Source organism: Aulonocara sp. 'chitande type north' Nkhata Bay, linkage group LG2, assembly GCF_057382095.1.
Source record: "Aulonocara sp. 'chitande type north' Nkhata Bay isolate Kocher_YH1m ecotype deep benthic linkage group LG2, A_spYH_male_GT1.1, whole genome shotgun sequence".
NCBI lineage: Eukaryota > Metazoa > Chordata > Actinopteri > Cichliformes > Cichlidae > Aulonocara > Aulonocara sp. 'chitande type north' Nkhata Bay.
In genome coordinates, this window is record NC_141345.1 from 35,737,470 (window position 1) to 35,762,068 (window position 24,599).

General features: G+C 36.2%; 2 protein-coding genes and 1 pseudogene across 2 annotated transcripts; 1 reads left to right on the plus strand and 2 right to left on the minus strand.

The window, feature by feature from the left end:
• Window positions 1-1,716: 1,716 nt before the first annotated feature.
• On the minus strand, window positions 1,717-6,515 carry LOC147338321 (uncharacterized). Its single transcript, XM_086260975.1, has 6 exons — window positions 6,432-6,515; window positions 5,932-6,270; window positions 5,506-5,844; window positions 3,896-4,006; window positions 2,572-2,645; window positions 1,717-2,170 (listed from the first exon to the last, which is right to left on the minus strand). The coding sequence occupies exons 1-6, from the start codon at window positions 6,472-6,474 to the stop codon at window positions 2,045-2,047; spliced, it is 1,032 nt and encodes a 343-aa protein (XP_086117101.1). The 5' UTR covers window positions 6,475-6,515; the 3' UTR covers window positions 1,717-2,044.
• A 3,403-nt stretch (window positions 6,516-9,918) lies between these two features.
• Window positions 9,919-23,672, plus strand: LOC147338322 (uncharacterized; annotated as a pseudogene).
• On the minus strand, window positions 19,759-21,453 carry LOC147338323 (signal-regulatory protein beta-2-like). The gene is made up of 4 exons (XM_086260978.1): window positions 21,411-21,453; window positions 20,911-21,249; window positions 20,485-20,823; window positions 19,759-19,922 (listed from the first exon to the last, which is right to left on the minus strand). The coding sequence occupies exons 1-4, from the start codon at window positions 21,451-21,453 to the stop codon at window positions 19,834-19,836; spliced, it is 810 nt and encodes a 269-aa protein (XP_086117104.1). The 3' UTR covers window positions 19,759-19,833.
• Window positions 23,673-24,599: the final 927 nt, after the last annotated feature.

The window sequence follows — 24,599 nt, forward strand, 5'->3', positions numbered from 1 at the left end:
TTATTTCATCAACAGTTTGATAAAATGCACATTTTGCACACTGCTATCTGCTTGCTTGCCTTGCAACCAACATGCACTAGGTGCTAACAAAGCTATCTGTTAACCCTTTAAGACCTACCATAGAACCAAGTCCGCCAGAGCTTATATTCTATTTTTACATGCTGAGGAGCCATTTTTGGGAGCATTTCAAGTTGCTATACATCAATACAACAATTATAGCCCAAATGTTAATAATATGTATTCATTAAGTGCATAGTAATTACATAAATTGCAAAAAAGTGCAAAAAAACTACAAAAAAATTGAAAATCGTTTTTGCTTTTTTAACATATATTTCTAGTTAGAGAAATTTAAGAGGCTCATCCCTCAAAACTGTAAATACAAAAAAGTTTCCTACCACAGGAAATTTATTTTGAGTGACTTCATAGTTTTATTTTTGAAATACAACAATTTCTATACACTGCAGGAAAAACGAATATAAATATTATAATGCAAATTTGCAAAAAAGCAGCATATGCATCAAAATAAACTATTTCCAGCAGTGCAATATGAGTCCTAAGCATCCCAGAAACGACACAGAAAGTCATAAAGTCAAAGATAACTTTTAAAAACACCAGTATAGGCTCATGAGGCCCTGATGGTAAAAAAAAAACTACATTTCCGCGAAAATGACGTCACTTCCGGTTTCGGGCAGGTAATGGCGGACATGCAAAAGTTCGCGCTGACGTCTATTCCAACGTAGGAAGTGTTATGAACAGCTGATCGGATCGGCAAAGCGTGTTTCTGGAATATTATGTTTTTGTTGCTGCAAGTGCTTTTTATGCAGTTTTTGCAAAGCTATATGGGGAAGGAAACTGTGACCTAGGACAAGCTGATGGCATAAGATGTAAGTACAACTCCTCTGGTTTCATATGCAAAAAAATTATTGCGCTAGCTCACATGGTTGCAGAGCTACCGGGATTTAAAAATAGTTACGCAAAACGGAGCGTGCCCGCTCCGACCGGCTCTAAAGGGTTAATAGGTACAGAGTCTGCCAGAATATTAAATAAGGACCAAGCAATCATCAGTCTGCAGAATCTGATTGTTGTTTATGTTTTGAAACAACAAACTTTACATTATCTTAATAAGCTGTCATGTTTTCATCTTATGAGGCAGCACGGTGGCACGGTGGTTAGCACTGTTGCTGCACAGCAAGAAGGTTCTGAGTTCAATTCCACCATCAGGCCGGGGTCTTTCTGTGTGGAGTTTGCATGTTCTCCCCGTGTTTGCGTGGGTTCCCTCTGGGTACTTCGGCTTCCTCCCACCGTCCAAAGACATGCAACTTGTGGGGATAGGTTAATTGGATAATCCAAATTGCCAATAGGTGTGAATGTGAGTGTGAATGGTTGTCTGCCCCTGTGTGTTGGCCCTGCGACAGACTGGCGACCTGTCCAGGGTGTACCCTGCCTCTCGCCCTATGACAGCTGGGATAGGCTCCAGCGCCCCTGAAAAAGGATAAGCGGAAGCGAATGGATGGTTTTCATCTTACATCGAAGCTGCAATCCCTATTAAGGATACGTCAAACTTAAATTTAGTATCACTTCATAATCAGTGTCAAGGTACAGTTTAGGTTCAATAATAAATTTGAAAAGAGAACCTTCAGCATTTGCCACCATCATTCTGCAGAATCCTGTAAGTAACACCCTACAAGTTGTCACACCATCTAGCTAAGTCTTGGTTTTAATCTAAAGCATATCCTCTTGTGGAATGTCATGTTCATGTCAATTTTATGTATATTTAAAGTGTCTCATGAAACATAAAGGAGAATATAAAATTCACTAACACTAAATTATGATTGATATTTATTTCAGTTTGATTTACTCAACTCAAATCTGATAGTACATAATATAAAGATCCACATAATCTTAACATATATATTTTTGATTTAAATAGCCAGCATTACAAAACATATGTCCCATCTCTAGCCTAATCTATTTTGCAGTGCTACTAACAATAATATATCAGCACGAAAATTGTTAAATATTCATTCTTGATGAGGAGAGCATTTTACTGGTAGTCTATCATGCCAGAATATATGCTGTCATCTGGTAGCTCCCACTTATTCTTCCATTTTTTAGCTTTTCTCGAGGGGAAGTCCAGCGCCGCATAGTTGACTCCTACTTCTTCACCGTCCTGCAGATTATTAACAGAAATTAGAAGACAGAAAACAGAATTGGAATTTAATAACCATTTTAAAACAGTTTTACAATTTATATTAAACACACAGAACATAGTCATAGTTTGAAGTTGAACGTGAAGTGTGATACTGAGGCCCAGTCAAACTCTTTTCATGCCTAAACTTTACTAAATCTCCCACAGTTTACTTTTAGCAACTTTTTGAAAGGATGTGAAGTAAAGTCGATTACTACCCTGTAGTTTTGCCTGTATCTCAGTATGTCTCGGTTTTCTCATAGAAAATGCTAGCTGTGTGTTTCAGCCCTAAGAATCTGCATTGACTTTGCCACCCATGGCATCTGTCCAGTGTAGGATGCTAACATTATGATCATGTTTTTTGCAGTATTTACAATATGTACCACATTACTCAGTTGATCTGCAGTTGATCTACCCTGGTCATTGATTGGAGGCTGAGTGGAGACGGTTTCTCCTCCTGTTCAGAAAAAGAAAACATTAAGAGTGATTTATTTTTAAAGCCTTTTAGGTCAGATCCAAGAAGCTAATTATCAAGATTATAGTAATACTGCATAGGGCATCCATTTGCTCTAAAAACAGCTTCATTCATGGAAACATTCATTTGAGAGTTTAGTCTTTCCTAAATGAAGCTTATAAGGAAGCTCTGTAGTCACACTTATGTTTGCTTCCTGGGTATTTGCTGGTTAGTTTATGCTTTACATCACTTCCACTTTCCCACACTACCATTGTTCCAATGCTGACATCACTGGTCTGGTCCAATCATCTTTCTGTCCACCTTCTTCAGGCCATTCAGCCTCCACTCCGCATACATTAAATCTCACTGTTAATCTGTCATCCTGCCTTGCAAACACCTTTGTGAAACCCACCTCCTCCCTATCCCTGCCTCTCTCATGTCCAGCCAACTTTCCATCTTCATCTCCACCACCAGCGTTTCATTCTGCTGCAATGGGGCATCAGAGTCCAATCTCCAAATAGTTTAAGTGAATTCTGCATATCAATAAATCATTTTTAATTCCTTATTGAGCTTGTACCTGAAGATTCATACTGCTAAACTCTTGCTTTACCACTTCTGAAATAGACTATTAGATTAAAATCTGTCTGCTGAAATGACTGCTTAGGTCAAGTGGAGTCATTGTCATGCTAATGAAAGCAGTTTGAAAGCACTTGTGCTTAACGTTTGAGTAATCTATGTTTTTGACTCATCCAGAAAGTCGCCACTTAAAGTTTGGTGACATAGATATGTAAGGACTCACACGGCAGGTCTGATCGATCCATGCAGTTGATAATAATTCTAATTCTGACCAAAATGTATCACGCCGTGCATTACTGGGTGCAGAGCACAGGACTGCAGTTCAACATGGTGTCTGTTAGATTTTGTTCCAAGTTACAGTTTCCTACAAAGAACCAACTGTATTTTAAGATATTTTGTTTAATACATAGCTATGTCCTGGTTTTAGTAGCATTTCTTAATGCTTTATCATGTGATTCGTTAGTAATTTTCTCCTATCAGCTAAGATAAGGAAACTTACAGTTCAGTAGCAAAGCCTTGTTGAGTCCAAAGCTGTGTTGAATTTCTGATGTGAAACATTAAGGCAGTTCTAAAGGCAACCGGTACTAGCAAGGTAACTATTACTGTATACTAATGTTATACTATTAATGTGTATACACACAAATGTGGTGTAATGGAAATGTGATGCACCACTGTACCTTTGGACTGTTCACAAGTTGGCTTCTTTTTTCTGGAGACAATCAGACCAAAATTTACAAGCACAGAGAAGATCAGCAGCGTCACAAGCACAGCACTGAGCGGGAACTCATCTGGAACGAGAAAACATCCCAGCAGACACTTTACATCCCATTTATGTAATTGTGTATAGCGCACATCTACATGACTCACTGTTAGACCCAATTAAATTTCATGCAGATGGCTTTTATTGATTTATATTAATTACTAATATTTTACTCATTACCAAGTTAATAACAATAAAAAATAAAATCATTCTCTCCTCGTAGTTTATGGAAAATTGCCTACAGACAATGTTTTTTCTCATCAACCTCAGCTGCACTTTTTTTAACTACACAACAGAGTGTATTGCAATCCAAGGTTCATGGATAATGAATTATGTTGAGCTGAAAGTAAAAGTTTTCAGCATCAGTAAGGCAGATGTCTTTGGACTTGACTTTATCACCACGGTAACATACGATAAAAACACAATCTTGTCTGTAGCAGGTTATATTAGTTTCATTTCGCTGAAAGTCCAATATTTTAGCTAATTATTTTTAGTGAAAGTAAGCTTTAAGAGCAATAAGGATTATCGACTGAAGGAAAACATTTTATACACATGTCACTTGTTAGGTCGTATCATAATAACACCACCATATGAAACTGAAGTTAAAGTAGTACTGCTTGTGTGACATATATGACTTATTTTTATGTTTTGTCTTAATGCTTCCAGGTGTTTTTACATAGCTGCAATTAGAGCTAATAGAGCTCAAGTAAAAGAAAATTATCAGTTACATTTGTTAAGTACTACATTCCTTTTCCCCCCATTCCTCTAATAATGTTCTGATTGGACAAGTTTTTTTAATTGTGTCCCCTTTGTGTAATTGTGCAGAGGTTAAATCTAGGTTAACAGAAAAAGATGAACATGATACCTGTTATCTCTGACTAGATTTTAGGTTTTCTCAAATCCAGCTACCACAAAGAAGGCCTGGCTATGTTCAGCTTGCTTCATAGTGCAACCCTCTACTGAACATCAACACGTTATTATTTAGCTGTTCCAAGTATGGCTTCACAGATCTTTAATGGGGTTTTCAAAAAACCAAAACTAATACTAGTATTCTGTATTCTTTATTTTATTATGAAGCGTTGTATTTTGAGATTGTATTGCATCCTAAGTGTTTGTGGCCTCTAGCTTGACATACTTAAAATAAAACCATCTAAACTAAATGCATATAACAATATGGACAGCTAAGATGCAGAGGCCTTTAGGTGACACAGAACGCTGCAGGAAATGAGTAGAAAACATTCACATAAAAGAACAGAAAAAGAACAAAGACAGCAAAGGCAACAAAGGCAGCAAAATGGCACCTGCAATATGACAAACACAAACAGGCTGCGGGCTGTAAGCCTTGAGAACATTATATGTTTATATAATGTATTTAGAATTGTCAGAACCTCAAGCTGATCTAGGTAGAGTTGCTTTATTAGAGGCCTGAAACTAGCATCTGAAGACTTCCAGTATATATTCACAGAAATACAGGCAACAATGATCACTATAAATAATAATATTTTAAATAAGACTTTAAAAACATACTTGTCACCACTTTTGTTCCTTCACCAAACAGGATCTCACTGCATGTGACAACAGCACAGTAGTACGTCCCAGCATCAGATGAGTTTGTTACAGTTTTGGACAGACTGTAGTCACATCTCCCGTCCTCTTTATTTCTGAGACTGCCGTGGTAAATGACGCCTGGATGGGATTCTGATCCACCTTTGAACCAGTGCACTTTGTCTTCATCTGGACACTGATCTGTGTCATTCTCGTTCTTGGAGAGGAGCGAACACTGCAGAGTCATTGTATCACCCAGCTTGACTGACTCCATGTCTGGAGTTTGTTTCACAGTTACAGATTTAAGTTGAGTTTTAGGATCTGTGTGATTCACAAAAATACATGTCTGTATTTGGTTTGATTTTGACACAGATATAGAAAGAAAACAATAAAATGAATATACTTTACCTTTCACTGCCAAAATTGTGCCATTTATAAATTCTGGTTCATATACCGATCCTGCATGACAGAGGTAAGTTGCTTCATCTTCTTTGCTTACATTTCTTATGATAAGAGAATACACATGACCTACTTTTGTGGCACTGAATCTTGAGTTGTTAAATTGTCCACTGAGGGATATTCTTCCATAAGTTCTTTTAGCAACTGTTTCAAGCAAGTATCCAAAATTCAACTTATACCAGTAAGAAAACTCTGCATTATTTTTCACACATGTCAGATTCACATCATCTCCAAGTTTAGCCTCATGTAAAGACATCTGCTGAGGAATCTCTCTCATTTCAATCAAAGCTGAAGAAAAGAAACCAACAGTAGCAGTTAGAACATGACAGGACAAAATACTTAAAAATATGTATAATCATCATGCAGTTTAAAATATTACAGAGCCTTATACAATTTGTCTTATATGATTTACAATGCTACATCCCACAGTACAGAAAAAGTAAACTCACACAATGTACTTAGAAGAATCAAAGGAACCAGTCTTCCGATCATTGTGGTACCTCAACCTTCTCTTGCACAACTGATGTCTTCCCACTCAAAGGAAGATTTAGTCACAAGAGGATCAAGGTTTAGAAAGTCGAAATCACAGTGATTGGCTGAAACACAGAAAATGCACTTCCTGTAATATTTTACAAGCCCTTTACAGCGAATATAGGCTGTTCTGTTTGTTTTCAAAGATAATTCTCCAGGAAGAGTAACATAATCTGCATTTGAAAACCTGAATTATATATACATGGAAATACAGTTGTATTCAAAACAAAATTGTGTTTTAGTTTGTTTATGATGAACAATCCACACAAGATAACCACAGAAATCTTGAGCAGATAGTTTTACCAATCATTTGAACAAAGATTTAGGAGACTATGATTATCCTCATACCCTCAAACACCAATGAACAACAACTGACAGTTTTTTTTATTAAAATAATATATTTTTTATTATTTTATTATATCTCATCTCACACCCTGAAGTTGACCTTACACTTTCCATAATTTACATACCAACCATGCAAGCAAAACCATCCTTATACCCAAATTACAGATTTTGGCTTTAAATTTAGTATCCAGACTTAAAAAATGCAGAGAGCCACAACTAAATAAATAATGATCAATCAAACAAAGTTAGGTTGGTTGTGCCCAACAGCAGATCCTCTTTGCATTTGCTGTGACTGACAAACTCAACTGGATAGTTGCTTTCAGATGTAGCTACAATACTGCACACATGTAAGATGTAAATACCCTATTAGAAGGTTTGTTCACTAAAAAGATTAACTTTGTTTTAGTCATTTTTTATGTTTTGTTTGAGCATCTGAAACAACAGCAAAGCCTGAGTTGTCTATCTGTAATCAAAAAGATCAGCACTCCCCTCATTGACCAAAGCAGTACAAGAGATCTATAATGCCTTACATTTGTTTTTGCGGGGATCAGAATGAGTGTAAGCAAAACTTATCTCAACTTTTATCTGCAGTGCAGCTGTTTGCTTCCTGCAACTCTCCGTCTCAGTCACACAGCCCAGCCCAACGTTTTTTGTCCCTTATATGCGTGAATTAATAATCTTGCTATCAATTGTGCAAAGAAAGTATAATATTATAGCAAACCTACATTTTATTTCCCTCTATGCTGGCGTTGTCTCATGGCAATCCATGTGACAGTAATTGTTTCATACATTCAGTAAGCTAACCGTTAACTTCGGTCTCAAGAAATAACTTCTCATACACAGCATGTTCTGATCTTTCTCTAAGCAGCTTTTGTTTTATTCATTGTTTTCTAAACCCACTCAAATAAAGCAAAGCTTAATATTAAAGCAGTATAAATGGAGGTGTAATTCATTATTTACATGACTGAGTTTAACTGCCAACTCTTGTCCAAGAACATGAATCATTGGATTAAATTTTGTATAATACTAAGTGCTTTGCGACTTTGTTTTCAGTGCAGTTGTCTACTGAGGTTACTGACGCTACTGGACTCCCACTCAAAAACAAATATGTAATGAAGTAAAATACTGGTGTTTGTCTTTGGGTTTGTTAGGTTTCGGGTGGTTTAGGGTATAATTTCAGTATTTTCAAGAATCCTGTTAATTCTTGTAACTTAGCTTTTGTATGTGAAATGAATAAAGTTTGTTCCTTTTTACCCTTTCAAGCTATGTGTGGATGTTAGTTTGATTTTAATTTATAAACTTTTGTGATTTTTCAAAACCTGCACCACATATTGACTAAAATATTTCCATAATGCAAATCAATTGCTTTATTGCTGAAATGAAAGATGAAACTTTGAATGAAACTGAAATAAAGCGTGAGAAATAAATGCGGCTTATGATATTAAAGTTCTTCTTTGGAGCAAAAGGAGATCAATTAACTAAACTCATGTTTTGATGGTTAAAGTTCACTGTACACATGCTGGTTGGTGGGCCTTACCACTTCAGAGCAGAATGGTAATCCTCTAATCTCAGGAAATGAGACCAGTGTTTGAGTTTTATTGTATTTTGCTTTCCACTTGTGTTCTAGTTTCAGTTTAATTGACCTTATTAAGTGCTACGATGCCTAGGTTGCTGTGTTAGTCCTTTGCTTTGTAGATCTTTTTGTGTCTTCTCCCCTGTTCTAAGTCTTCCTGCTTCATGTCTACCTGTCATGTTTCATGTCTCTGTGGTCAAATTCCTGTCATGTCTCGTAATGTTTCCTGTTTATTTTGGAAGTCTTGTTTCCATGTTTTATGTACTTAGTTTTCACTTCCACTGTGGCATCATTATGTTCATCCTAGTCAGCTGTTTCCTCATGTGTCTCCACTTCCCCCGGTCACCTCATGTGTGTATTTAAGCTCACAATCTTCCTGCGTTCAGTGTGGTGTCGTCTGTGTTCCCTCCCCCATGTCTCATTTTAGACTTCATAGTGTCCCTTCATGTTTCATAGTATTATCAGTCTTCATAGCTTTCATTGTCTCTCTAGTCTTGTCACAGTTTATTCATAGTTGTCTCAGTTTGGTCTCAGCCTGTTTGCTTTATTTTTGTATGCTTAAGTATCAGCCCCCAAAAAAGGCTCATTTTTCGTTAAAGTTAATTCCGTCTCCTCGTCAGTGTCCGCACTTGGGTCCTCCACTCATTCTTTACTCGGTCTGCCTCCCGCAGACCGTGACCACAAATTCCTATTTTATTTAAATAAACATGTACTGAGAAAATGTCAGGTTTAAGTAATACATGGATTTTGAATGTATGTAAAAATAAAACATGATGATTAAAATGTGGAAGTGAGTGAGAGAGAGTGAGTGGACTGAAAGAGTAGGCTTTAGGATATTTGCTTTTTCTCCAATTGAGTTTCTGAATTTCTGAGTGAACTTCCTGAAAACCATCAGTCTTTTAGACCACATCCCCACAAGACTGAAAAGGAAGTCATACTGAAAAGGAAGTCATACCACTGATCAATGCGTTAATCTCTATTTATCAGCTATGTACCACAGGCCTTCAATATGGCAGTAGTTAAAATTTCACTTACATGTCATTACTTGACACTGTGTTAGTTATAGGCCAATCTCAAACCTTACCTCTTATCTCAAAAATTCTTGAAAGGGTAGCTAACTGATCATCTGCTGAGGGATGGTTTATTTGAAGATTTCCAATCAAGTTTCAGAGCTCATCACCGTAACAAAACAGAATTTGTGAACGTTACAAATGATCTTCTTATGGCCTGTGACAGTCGATTCATCTCTGTGCTCATCCTGTTGACGATAATATTTTACTTCAGCAATCATAGCATGCTGTAGATATTGAAGGTTCTGCACTGCAGTGGTTTGAATCACATCTATCTAATAGACTCAGGATCAGTTGAAGACATAACATACGGCCGAAAAATGGCCGAAAAGGCAGAACTGAACTGCACTGGTTGAACTTGACAGTAGCTGGAAACAGTGGGAGAGCTATGGTACAAGAAAACAAGGTAAGTAAAGCATGTCGCAACAAGAACATGGAGCATGGAGAGCCGATTACCAACTGCCAGTGAAGGAACGTCAGCGTAGAGCTTAAATCTCTCCAGCCTGATCGCCTCAGATCAGCTTCAGGTGAGTGGAACTGCTGAAGAGATGACAGGCCTGCCAAGGAAACTCAAGAACCTGGTGGGAATTTCCAGCCAATCATATCATGACAGCATATATATTCACTGCTACGTGGATAGCACCCAAATGAATCTACCCATGAAGCCAGATAACACACACCAACTGGTTGAACTGCAGTGTACTGCAGGAACGTCTTCAAGATATAAAGATCTTGATGACGCCTAATTTTCTGCTTTTATATTCAGATAAAGCTGAAGTTATTGGTAGTTTTTGACCGGGATGTGTCCTTCAATGTGTATAATAAACAAATATATAGGACACATCCAGCACACATCCTGTCTTAGAGTGATGCTGAAATAGTAGTTCATGCATTTATTACTTCAAGGCTGGACTATTGCAATTCATTTTTATCAGGATGCCCTAAAAACTCTGTGAAAAGCAAGAACTAACAGGGACTAGAAAGAGGAAGCATATTTCTCCTATGCTGGCTTCTCTTCTCTTCTCTTCTCTTCTCTTCTCTTCTCTTCTTGGCTTCCTGTTAAATCCAGAATTAAATTTAAAAATCCGTCTCCTCACACACAAGGTCTAGAATAATCAGGCCCCATCTTATCATATAACCTTATAGTACCATATCACCCCAATAGAGCACTTCGCTTTTAGACTGCTGTTGTACTTGTCGTTCCTAAGATATTTAAAAGTAGTATGGGAGGCAGGGCTGCGTTGTCGTTGGGAATATGACCCCCTATGAGCAAGCACTTTGGGGACAGTAGGAAGAAACCTCCTGCAGAACGGGGCTCAGGGAGGGGAGGCTGTCTGCTCTGACTGGTTGGGGCAAGAGAAGGAAGACAGGATAAAAGACACGCTGTGGAAGAGAGCATGAGATTAATAACAAGTATGATTCAATGCATAGAGGTCTACTTACAAAGTGCTCTAGTGCGAAGTGCTCTAATAGGGTGATATGGTACTACAAGGTCATTAAGATAAGATGGGGCCTGATTATTTAAGACCTTGTATGTGAGGAGCAGGATTTTGAATTCAATTCTGGATTTAATGGGGAGCCAATGAAGGGAAGCCAATATAGGAGAAATCTGCTCTCTCTTTCCAGTCCCTGTCAGGACTCTTGCTGCAACACTTTGGATTAACTGAAGGCTTTTCAGGGAGTTTTTAGGACTTCCTGATAATAATGAATTACACTCGTCCAGCCTGGAAGTAATATTTGCATGAACTAGTTTTTCAGTGTGACTCTGAGACATGAAATGTTCTTATTTTAGAGATATTGTGCAAATGGAAGAAAGCAGTCCTATATATTTGTTTAATATGTGCATTGAAGGACAACTGAAGCGAAAGGTACAGTGGGTAGATTAACCACAGAACCCAGTCACTCAATTAAGCAACCAGGCTGGTGAGTCACCTGTAAGGTCACAATTTGCCTCCAATCATTCTGATGCACAGATAAATATACGTGACACTAATTAAGGACAAAGACACATAGTGAAATTAAATGCAAAACAGAGGAGACTTTTAACTACAAAATGAATTAAGAAGTAATTCAAATTGGAAACATCTCAGAGAGACTTGACAAAAAGACAACACAAAGCAGGCCGATCTAATAAATACTGGAAAATGAGTTAGTAGAAAGCAGAATACAGACATATGAACAGAACTCAGAATGCAAAAACATAGAAACAATAAAAAAATCATCTTTAGATAACAATGAGAAACATCCAGTGTGTGAATGTGTGTGTGAATGACTGAATATAGTGTAAAGTGCTTTGGGGTCAATAGGGACTAAGCAAAGCGCTATACAGGCCATTTACCATAAAACTCTAAGTAACCCAACAAAAACCCACAGTATGACATGTACAGGTGCAATTCTGAAGAGTGTGAACCCTGTTGCACAGATAAAGGAATCATTCAGATGTTGCAAATGTTTTATCGTTGCTTAATCAGGACTCTGCAGAATTCACAAATTTTTGCATGACAGGTGCATAGACAGGAATCTTTTATGTGTGGAGAATATTGCTCTCGCTTGATGCATGTAAACTAGTTAACAATGACCAATGCACATGCAACTGTGCAGATACAGTTTGACAAAATCAACAAGGCTCTTGTACTTTCATTTCAAAGCACTGTGGTATAGGTACGTCAGCGTCTGTGAGAGAACAAGCAAAGCCACATGTGGCGGCTGAACTGTGCGATGCAGGCTGTGGCTGGCTACTTCTCTGCTTCCGACACCCCGCCAAAACCTGTTTACTCAGAACGCATATGAATTTTGGTATCAACAGGATATGTAGCTCACTGAAAACAAGCCTCGGCAAGCTATTTTTAGCTGTAACTGTTAACCTGATAGTTTTCAAATCTGCTGTACTGGACATTGTTTAATTAATGCATTAATGCAGAGGAGTACAAAAAGAACTGCTTTCAATCACAAACTCCACAGAAGTACAGCTGTGCTAAAGATCGAAATAAAAATAATTTCAGTCAGGTTTTGAGAGTTAAAATGTGATGATGTTAAATATGTAACATATAAAGTTTAATCGATCAAAGGTCAGAAGAGGTTTGCAGACCACCAGGTTAACTTGGGTGTGATTGGGGAGAAAGTGAAGACAGATATTAGAAACCACAATGATTGCTGTCTGGTTTCTTATGAGGTGGGTCAGGGGATCAAAATATTTGCAGACCCACCAACCACAGTTTGGTTAAAAGTGAACAACCTTTGATTTTTAAACACTGTTCAAGTTTAGTTCATTTACCACAACAGGCTTCATAATATGTACAACATACTCTATGCTTTGAGAGTCTTGGTTTTGAAAAGCAAAAGGCTTTAACCCAATTCATACTGAGTAAAGGAAACTCATATAATCAGTATGAATTTGGAACCAACTGAATGGCTCAGAAATGATAGCTTAACCTTTGAACTCTGTATGATGTTGTCAGGTACCAGCTATGTTTTCCTGTTGTGTGCAATGTGTTCTTTAGCACTGGTGCTCTGACCCTCCAGTCGTGGCCACTGATAACAGCCACATTTACCAAACCTGCAACGTCCTCATTAGGAAACTGGAGGGGAGGTGGTTAGGGTTATTTCTGTTAAGAATTTGTGTTTCACTTCAACTTCCAGATAAATTATAGACACTATATGCAGCTAGATTAAAGTTAGTGAAATGTTATAGTTTGAGTTAAAACACGTGCAACTGCCCTCCCTCACATATGCCATAGCAAATGGGCCATTTTAGTAGCTTTGACAAATACTAATTGGCACCCCAGAGATAAGAATAAGATATAGCTAGTATTAAGGGACTATAATATCAGATAGCGATTTGCACAACTGATGGCTTCCTGTCTGTTGGCATCTCAAAACTTCAAGATAGGCACTAATCAGTTATTTAATATACTAATGTTTGTGGACGCTGTGCATAACATGGCTTACAACATAACTATGTTGCGTGACTAAGCAGTGCATTGCTTTTTCTAAACAAGTTATGAAGGAAACCACATTGCTGCAATGGAAATTCTTACAGAACAGTCGTCATATCACATGTCAAGTGCTAACGTGATGTGCTACGAGTTGCTAGTGCACAAAATATTTGCTTTAACTTTAGTTGCCTTGCGGAAACAGGTTTAAAGTTAGCCCCTGCACAGGAACTAAAAATAGAAAGCAAGAGAGAAAAAAATACCCCCTGTGGATTCACAACACGCAACCACATTACTGCTGATTTTTCCACTCACTGCCTGTGAAACATCAGCTAAAGTATTGTGGATAAATTACCTATTCTAAGTTACTTGTTTATGTTTTTTACATAAAATGAACTCAATGCAAACAGATTGAAAATAAAACTCTGTATTCTTTTTTGTTAATAAAAGGAAGCTGGTATTATATGGATATGATGCAACAGAATTCACTCAAAGCAACAACATAACATGTATAAGACAGCCGGCCAGCTCTCTGCAATGTTGATTTTTCAACTGAACACAAATTTGTTTGGCCTTTTTTTCATTATAAATTTTTTAAGTTATTAAGGTCAATTGTATAAATTATTTTAGAAATAAATTTGAAATATATTTTATTTCTATCTTCTTGATAGGGATAAAAGGCCATAATTAGTCATGTTACTACAATAAAAACTGTTGTTACATTAGCTCTCATTATTGAGTAAAATGAGTGTATAACAGTAATGATGACTGCTCTTATTTGCTGCTGTCTTAAAGGACGACTGAGCTGAGGTCACTGCAGGCCCAACATGTTGACTAAGTTGTGACAAATGCTCTGTTGCCATCTGCTGGTGACTTATTGGTAATTTTACTTAAATATTTCTACGTTGTACAAGTATTATTTAAAAAATCAATACAACTATTATTTTAAACTATTAAATATACTATACTGAAATATAAGTTAAATGTAACTAATAAAAGAAGAGATTTTGACTGAATAAAAAGGAAATACAGAGGTTTTGAAGTAAGTGGTTTTTAACTTTTTACTGTTTATTTGCTCTAAGGTCAGCTACTAAAATTGAGTCCATTAAAGGTTTTTGTCTAGATGTTTGTTGCTGCCTGTTTTTTAATGGAGCAGTTACCTCATGTCATCTTTCATGGCAATGGCAAAGAAACGTTGTAGAAGCCTACTTGACATCAGTGTGAAATCAATAAACCACCAGCCATTTCTCTCCATGTGGGCCATTTTTATTGCACTCGTTTTTAATGCATTTTCTAACAAATTTAACTCCACATTTTAAAAACACTTCCCAGTTTCTTCCTTGAGGTTACAACCATCTCCTCTCTACCATGCCATCCCATCCTCCTCAAATAAAATGTAACAGCATCTCTCAATATATGAGATGCTGCAGGGGCTTCCTGAGACCTTTGAAACAACCAAAAAATAAATAAATCTGACACAAATTTAGACATTCTTATTTTCCACTTTTAAAAAAACTGTCATTTGAAAACTGCATTAAAAAAAAGCAAAGTAAATATTTTGTCATAACCCATGTCTATGCATTTCCAGACCTCTAATGTTGCTTTTTTCAGCCTGGACACTGAGAATGTACTGCAGAGAAATGGTCATCAGTGCGGCCAGTTTGGATTTTCTGTTGCCTTCCACCTGCAGCAGAAGGTCGATAGAAAGAACCTGCAAGCAGAGGCGGAGGCAGACATCTGATACACCCGGGGCTTAGCCCTAAAGGGTAGTATATAAAATATATTAGGTTAAAATTGTTGTTTAACTGTTGTTTTCTCTGGTTCCAGTGAAAATGGTTAAAATGTGATATACATAAAGACATCAGCAGTAAAGTATACTGGTACAGGCAGAGTCTTGGGGATACTCTTAAATTAATTATGACACTATATTGAGATACAGAACCTGTGTCTTCTGCATTTTTGAAATCAAGATTTTCTGCACAGAATGTAAACAGTTTTAGCAAATTGACTGTTCTGGAGACAATCCAAGAGGTTGAAGGAATTTATCATTGTGGAACCACAGCATGGCATAATCTTGAATGGAGTGGGACATATTTGTTAGTTAAAGGTAATAAACAAATCAGAGTTTATAAACTTTTGAAATATCTCTGAGAATTTTTTGAAGAATGTCTTTGTAATACATTTTATATTATCCAGGAAAAACTGAAAGGACATCAAACTATATTTTTGTACAGCAGCTGATAGAATCAAATCCACTGCGTCCAGGAGACACAGCAACTCTACAGTGTTCAGTTCTCTCTGATTCTGAGAACAAGACATGTCCAGGACCAGTGTTGGTCAAGTTACTTGAAAAAAGTAATCAGTAACTAATTACTGATTACTTCCCTCAAAAAGTAATCCCGTTACTTTACTGATTACTTATTTTCAAAAGTAATTAATTACTTAGTTACTTTTTAAAAACACGATTTACAACCTGAATACGTAATAAAGCGATAGATCTTTCAGCCCAATTCTACTTTTTCTATAATCCATCATACAAAATGTAATCGAATGGAAAAGTCTTTTTTTTTTTTAAACTTGTTTTATTGGTTTTCATCTTTTGACTTTATACATCAAGCAAACATTAAATTATATGCAACGTTCTCTGACTGGAAGAAATTTGTTTAACATTTAAACCTATTTTCTGCACATTCCAGCACAAAAAATAAAATGTGTTTTTTTCTGTCCATCTCTGGTTAGAGCCAAGCGCAGCCTAAAGAAAAAAATCTGTTAAAAACTTGTATTGACTCTGAATGTGAATATTATGTAGAAAAAGTATTTAAACATATTTATTCTTTCAAGGTTGAAAAAAATTAAAATACCTGCATAGAGACTATAATTGTCACGGCGAGTGAGATGAGCCGTGTGGAAAATAAAGGAGGATCCAAACGCAGGCACTTGTATGGGTGTGAGGGTGGTTTATTAAACACAAAAAGGAAATGGACAAACGGCGAACGGAGCAATGACTAAACTAAACTGGGAACAAACTAACTATAGAACACGAACCTGGACATGAATGAGAGCGGGCGGAAACAGATGATGGAAGACTGCAGGGAAACACACAGATGAAGCAGGGTGGAAACACAGACAGACCAGCAACTACAATGACGGCAGACACGACTTAAATACACAGAGAATCACAGGGGAATTACACACAGGTGGTGGACACAGCTGGGAATAATCAACAAGACGAGACAAAGGTAAAACTGAACACACTCACATGAGACGCAGACCATCACAATAAAACAGGAACAAGCAACCATCACACTAAGACACAAACTCGACATAGAGAGACAGACAGAAAATGGCACATGGAGCTAGACAAATACTAAGCAGACACAACTGAAGAACAAATCCTAAACACCACAGAAACATGAAACTCAAATAATAAACATCATCATAATCAACACTACAAGAGAACAAGAAAACAATCCCTGATGCAAACTAAAACCAAAACATAATAAAACTCAAACTACTGGGTCCGACGGACCCAGAACCGTGACAATAATAATATAAAACTATGCTTGAAATCACAGAATTTTATCATGAATTCTGTGATTTCAAACATAAATTCTTTATGTACTATAATCAGTGTTTATGTTCACGCTGGAGAGATTATATCTCTCGGCTGGCCTGGGAACACCTTGATGTTAGAGGCTAGAGGTTATGGCTGGGAAGAAGGAGGTCTGGGCTTCTCTGCTTAGCCTGCTGCCCCCATGACCCGGACCCGGATAAGCAGAAGAAGATGGATGGATAAAAAAATAAAAATTGTTGGAAGCAAATCTGATTGTGTTATACTTATATCCTTGCAAGATGAGAGAAAATCTTGGTTTTTTTTTTATGCTAAAACGTTATGCTAAAAAATGTTTTGCTAATTTGACTCTTCCCTCTTTAACGTCATACGACGTCATTGTCCATTGACAGTTCTTCTTGTCTTTTGATTAGAAAGGTGTACAAACCCCTGTTTGTGTTTGTCTTAACATATTGGAGGCTTTCTGAAGGCTTTTATTGTGAAAAATTGTTGCTCATTAATTGTGCTGACAACACCGCCTGTTGGCCGATTGTGCTTCCTGTGATGTTCACTTAGATGCCTGGAGTTTCAGCTGGACTACCTGCTGATCATGTTTACTTGTCTGTTAAATAAAATTCTCTTCAAAATTTATTTTTCAGTCTTTTATTTTTCATGCAAAATAGAAGAAGACATGTTCAATTATAGACTGAGCAGCTTTTTTCAACTTTGATTCAAAATCATGGTTTTCAGTGTCCAGCCAGTTTAAGTTTATGTATGTGTCACATTAAGCCTGAAATGTATTTGTATTCAGTTGGTGATGCAGAAATGTATAAACGTTTTTGGTTCTAATACTACTAAATTTATTTTAAAAATGACAAGAATTAAATGATGTGGCAGATGCCCCTATTTATGTGGACAGAGCCTGAAATAGAAAGTCTGAGTTAGCAGAGAAAGTTGATAACTGTAATCAACCACACATTATCTGTGACAACAGCAACAACAATCACCATCTAAACTGTGACAATGTAAGCAGCTAAAAAGCAGGTGCCTCTATGTGCCACCACAGGAAATGAGGAGAAAACGCAAACAAAGAAAAGTACAGAGAAAAAACAGACCAAAGCTGACAGAGGAAGCAAAAAGGCGCATATGAAACAACCAAAAAACTGTAGTCTGTAAATTGAAGAACTACTTTGTAAGGCTGTGAGCCTGAAATGCTTAAGCTTAACCTAACTCAAATAACCTTTAAAAGTCTGAACCTACCATGTGAAGACTTCTATTCACAGAAATCAATACAGCAGTAATCAGTACAGACAAACAAAGATAAAAATAAGAATTTAAAAATATATTAATTCCAATTTCAGTTTTTTCATCAAACAGGATTTTGAAACTGGGTGTGAGTCCCAATCAGCCAGGGTTTCGGGTGAGCTCATGGTGAAACCTGGCACCCAGTTTCACACCTTGGCTCAGGCGATTAGAGGATCATCAGGGGTCCTTTTGTCCCTCTGTGGGGGGAAACTCCCACTAGGTTTATATCTGGGACTCTCCACCATTTGACCTTAGAACTGAAGAAGCTTCTCGAATGAGAGGTGAAACGTCTTCAAGCAACTTAAAGAAGTCCAGACGCTTTTCTTTGCAAGCTCCTTTGACTACGATGACCTGGATGACTGAGAACCTTCACAGACATTAGTGCTTATGACTACGCCACTGTGCTCCCTGTATGTGCTGTGTATGCTGTATTTATTTATTTTCATTCTCATTCCTTTCTGTTCTTTCTCTGTTTCTATTCAAGTACAATACTGTTGTGCTTATTCTTAGTTGATCTTTTTTCTGTGTAGCTGTATATATATCTATATTTGATTTTTTTTATTTTATTTTTACAGTTTGCACCTTTGATCCAGAAGGATGATATTTTGTCCCACTGTATACTTGAGTGTATATAGCTGGGTTGACAATAAAACTCGACTTGACTGTTTATAATTGTATACAATGCATTCAGAAAGAATTCACAGTGCTTTACTTGTTATTTTCGTCTCATTCCAAAATGAATTAAATCAATTTTTCACATCAAAATTCTACACACAGCACCCCCATAATGACAAATTAAAAAAAGGTTTGCTTGAAATTTTTGCTGACTTGTTATAAATAAAATACAAAAATTTAACGTGTTAGACGAGTAAGCAGTGAGTAAGGAGTGATAGTACGGATTGGTGTTCAAAATGGCAGAAGAAAACTGATTTGTAGCGCTGCATGATCTTTCATATACAATAATAACAATAAAGACAGACATTGGTGCAAAAGTACAATAACAATACACAAAAATAAAGGTAATAGTGCTATTCACTTTGCGGGGTGCAAATACAGTGTTGTTTGACAAGAACAGACAGGTAGACTTTTAGAATTTGGATAGACTTTATTCATCAAGCGAGATGTATCAATTGTTATGACACAGAATATAGCATAGAATAACTTTTTTATGAACAAATTAATTGAAATCAATTCAATTCTAATTGAAAATTGTATAGTGCCAAATCAAAACAACAGTTAATTCAAGGCGCTTTCTAGAGTTGTATGTTACAGATGTTATGCTACATATAGTTTGTGAGTATACAAAAACCAGTCCACCAGACGTATTATGCTATAACATGGAATTTTTTTTTATGCTTTCATTAATGAAGCGTGTCAATATTAGTATGAGGAATAAGTGGGAATAATTTCACAGTCAATTTTATTAATTCAATGCAACAGCCCTTGGATTAAACTTTGTTGTCTGCAATGTTTTCTTTGATATTCTGGGACCAAAAATCCTGCATGTTCTAAATTTAAGAAAGCAAAGAAAGAAAAATCTTCAGTTTATCGAGAGAAACTAAGAACTACAATCACAATCACACAGAGAGCCAACAGTATCCCGAGCACAATGACAACTGGGTCCCACTTTTGTCCTAAAATCAGAAAAAAAGTGTACTCAATTCTTTGATTCTCATTTATAGTTTGCAAACAACAAATATTTTCAAATGTCATGAAAGAAACACTGAATAATTTTACCAAAAGTGCATTTCACTTGTTAATAACATTTTAAGTCCGTCTCTGTGAGTCATGAAATACTTACTGAAGAATGTGGAAAGAATTAAGAAATTAATTCTGGGACGGTCAAATCTTTAGTTTTAAATGTATTAAACCTTTTTTTCAGGCTTTGAAGTTTAAGAATTGTGTGCCATTTCCAAGTCCACACGTAACAGTAGCAAATTAAATATTACACTTACATTAATGCATAAAATAAGAATGAGATATTGTAATTTATTTTTATTGTCCTGTCAAATGATTCTCTGAAGCACAAAAACAATACCACTACTGAGAATAACTTGTACAAAAACATTTTAGCACAAAGATTTAAAATGTTTGATTTAAAAGTGTGACCATTTCAGACCTCTACATAATTGAGCAAAGGAATTAAAAAAATATCTATTTTATATTTAATATTTTAATAAAACTTTAAATACATACCTATCTCCACTTTTGTTCCTTCACCAAACAGGATCTCACTGCATGTGACAACAGCACAGTAGTACGTCCCAGCATCAGATGAGTTTGTTACAGTTTTGGACAGACTGTAGTCACATCTCCCGTCCTCTTTATTTCTGAGACTGCCGTGGTAAATGACGCCTGGGTGGGATTCTGATCCACCTTTGAACCAGTGCACTTTGTCTTCATCTGGACACTGATCTGTGTCATTCTCGTTCTTGGAGAGGAGCGAACACTGCAGAGTCATTGTATCACCCAGCTTGACTGACTCCATGTCTGGAGTTTGTTTCACAGTTACAGATTTAAGTTGAGTTTTAGGATCTGTGTGATTCACAAAAATACATGTCTGTATTTGGTTTGATTTTGACACAGATATAGAAAGAAAACAATAAAATGAATATACTTTACCTTTCACTGCCAAAATTGTGCCATTTATAAATTCTGGTTCATATACCGATCCTGCATGACAGAGGTAAGTTGCTTCATCTTCTTTGCTTACATTTCTTATGATAAGAGAATACACATGACCTACTTTTGTGGCACTGAATCTTGAGTTGTTAAATTGTCCACTGAGGGATATTCTTCCATAAGTTCTTTTAGCAACTGTTTCAAGCAAGTATCCAAAATTCAACTTATACCAGTAAGAAAACTCTGCATTATTTTTCACACATGTCAGATTCACATCATCTCCAAGTTTAGCCTCATGTAAAGACATCTGCTGAGGAATCTCTCTCATTTCAATCAAAGCTGAAGAAAAGAAACCAACAGTAGCAGTTAGAACATGACAGGACAAAATACTTAAAAATATGTATAATCATCATGCAGTTTAAAATATTACAGAGCCTTATACAATTTGTCTTATATGATTTACAATGCTACATCCCACAGTACAGAAAACGTAAACTCACACAATGTACTTAGAAGAATCAAAGAAAGCAGCCTTCTGATCATTGTGGTACCTCAGCCTTCTCTCGCACAACTGATGTCTTCCAACTCAAAGGAAGACTTGGTCACAAGATAAGCAAGGGTTACAAAGTGTAAATCACAGTGATTGGCTGAGACACAGAAAATGCACTTCCTGTAAAGTTTTACAAACCATTTTAATGAAACTTGGCTGTACAGTTTGTTTTGAATGATGATTCTCCAACATAATCTGTATTTTAAAACCTACACTGTATATCAGGGGTAGGCAACCTTCCTGATGACGAGTGCCAGCTAAAATTTCCTCAGAAGTCAGTGTGCCATATGATTAGCAATAAATTTAACGCTCTATATGAACAGTTACACACTATATAGAACCACTTTATAGAATTATATTTGTTCGCAGATGTTGGCAGCTGTCAGCGAATAGTTATCAGCTATTCTGAAACAAAAAAAGACTTTTTATCCATAACAAGAACTCCATAACAGCAAATGAACTGTACAACAGAAAATGCACATTCTATTTATGGTCTCCTCACAACAATGATAAGAAAAATAAACTGGGCCAATATGGCATGTTTGTTAATACAGAGATACACATGTTAATGTGATCTCTGTTCAAGACATAATGTTTTCTGGTTCAGAGCTGGATCTAAAAAAAATCTATTCCAAACATCATCTACACTGATGGCAATAGAACTCATCAATGTAAGAAAAGATTGGACCATCAGAAAATATGCGTTTATCAGTTTTCTAAGAACGTCAGCTCCTCTGATGCTGCGACTTACTACTGTGCTGTGGACACATGTGGAGAGATAATATTTGGAAATGGAGCTAAACTAGATATTCAAGGTATCTGTGCCACTGATTTTTAAATTACTGCATACAATAAATATATAAAAATCAGATACTTATATTTAAGTACCAGTAATTCATAAAACATTTATTTCAGAGCTACGATAATAGTACTTTTAGTCAACTCTAACTGTTTTCTCACCTTTAATATTGTTCCAGAAAGCAGAGCATCATCACAGACAGCCAGTACAGTTGTTTTTCTGCTCTGTGCTGTCATGGATATAAATCTCATTGTTACTGCTTATCTCATTTACTTAACCAAAAAAAAAAAACAACAGTGATCACAAAGGTAATTGAAGTTACTCACAGTTCACTATAAACAAAATAAAAGATTCTTAAATTGATATTAACTTGTTGTCTTTCTGTACTATGATCAAGCTCCTGTCCTGCAGAAAAACCTTAGTGATCAGAAAAGACAACAGGTAAAGTATTAAATGCTACGATTACTCTCACAAATATGAAAATTAAAAATAAATATTAAAGGTTAATAAGCATTTTTACATTTTTGAATAGATTAAGGACACACAGATGTTTTCTGCTGTTGTCTTTGCCGTGATGGAAGCTGATATTTGCAACAAAAAGGATGCAAAGGCAGCAGAGAAGCAGCAGATCTACACCGCCATCAAAGCTTTTGGGCTGGATTAGATCTACTTACCGTTGTTTGGTATGAAACAATCTACAGTAGAGGATTTTTTTCATCTTATAGATAATGCGCTTTTATGTGTTGAAATTATGCTCTAGTTCTTTACATATACACTTGCATACACATCTAAGCTGCAAGATTCCTACTGTAGTCTGGTCATGACTGTTTTATTTACAATCTTATGTGCTGTCTTTAATAAAGCCCAAGTTATCAAAGTAATTATGTTAAAAATGGACATTACTGCACCAGGGGTGTGATTACATGGGTGCCCACATAATTCCCCTACTTTCTTTCCTGTCATGCTAACAACCCATTCCTTTTTAATTAACATTTCTGTAAATTACTGCAAGGTTGTTGTAAAGTATTAATGTAAATATTATTTTCAGGGTGATATTCATGTACCAGGAAAAGGTAGCCAGTAGCCTACACAATTTCCTTAGGGATTAATAAAGTATTCTGATTCAAATTTGATTCAAGGGTCACTTAATTCCAGAGCAGCACATTTCTTGGAACCTTTTCTGCTCGACCATCTCTGATTTGCATAAAAAATGTTCATCTTTCGGCACATAACAATTGCTGTGAAATTTCTGAAATCAAACAACTGTGTAAACATAGTTAAAAGAATCAAGAGCAACCTGATTAAATATGTTAAACATGTCAGAATTTGAATATGTAGAAAAAGTATTTTGAGATTGAAACACATTTAGTCTTCCACTGTTTCCACTGAAAAAAACATTAAAATACCTGCATAGAGACTGTAATAATAAACTATTAATGGAATGGTAAAGTTTTTATCATGGTGTTTGTGTGAAAGACCGTCTTTTTGTACTGTAATCAGTGTTTATGTTGAAAAAAAAAATTACTGCAAGAAAATCTGTGTTCCACTGCATATCCTTGATCAATGAGACATAAGATTTTCCTTTCTCTTTGTATGCTAAAACTTGTTAACCAAACTTGACTATTCCCTTTTTAACGTCATCCAACACTGCTATCATTTTTAACAGCTTTTCTTTTTTTCTTTTTTTTTTATTAAAAGCTTACAAAGCCCTGTCATGTTATCCATATTTCCTCAGTCATGTCTCCGTGTGTCTGTCTGCGGCTCTGTGTGTGTGTTCCCATTACTCCCTGTTTTACTTTGTCTTTTAATACATTACATCATATCTCTCTTGACTCTCTTCAGTGTACCCTTTCAAATAAAGCCGTCTTCAGCAGACAGTTCAGCTTCTTCACCTCTTTTCAGCAGATAGTTCCTTCTTCAGTTTTTTTCAGCAACACTTCCACTACATTTCTGCTACATGGCATCCACACACCATTTTCACAGGAAATAAAACTTTTTCTAGTACACATCTATAGTTTGTTTTCATTGCATGTGTGGATTGGATGGGTTGTTAATGAGATCTGGTGGGAATTCTATATCAGTAGTACCTTTAGAAATGTGATTACTTAGAAAATTAAAACTTATACACTCCCAGTCAAAAGTTTGGACACACCTTCTCATTTAATGTTTTTTTATTTTTATTTATTTACATGACTATTTATATTGCAAATGTAAATAGTGATAATAAACAAAAAAGTGTGAAATATCTCAAAACATCTTTTATATTTTAGATTCTTCAAACTAGCCACCCTTTGAGTTGATTACTGCTTTGCACACGCTTGGCATTCTCTCGATGTGCTT

Excerpts from the sequence above, each read along its gene's own strand:
- LOC147338321 (XM_086260975.1), bottom strand. The coding sequence starts at position 6,474 with ATGATCGGAAGACTGGTTCCTTTGATTCTTCTAAGTACATTGT. Across the intron at positions 5,845-5,931 it reads CACAATTTTGGCAGTGAAAG|ATCCTAAAACTCAACTTAAA; the intron begins GTAAAGTATATT and ends TGAATCACACAG. Across the intron at positions 2,171-2,571 it reads CAGATCAACTGAGTAATGTG|GACGGTGAAGAAGTAGGAGT; the intron begins GTACATATTGTA and ends AATAATCTGCAG.
- LOC147338323 (XM_086260978.1), bottom strand. The coding sequence starts at position 21,453 with ATGATCAGAAGGCTGCTTTCTTTGATTCTTCTAAGTACATTGT. Across the intron at positions 20,824-20,910 it reads CACAATTTTGGCAGTGAAAG|ATCCTAAAACTCAACTTAAA; the intron begins GTAAAGTATATT and ends TGAATCACACAG. Across the intron at positions 19,923-20,484 it reads AGGAACAAAAGTGGAGATAG|GACAAAAGTGGGACCCAGTT; the intron begins GTATGTATTTAA and ends TTCTGATTTTAG.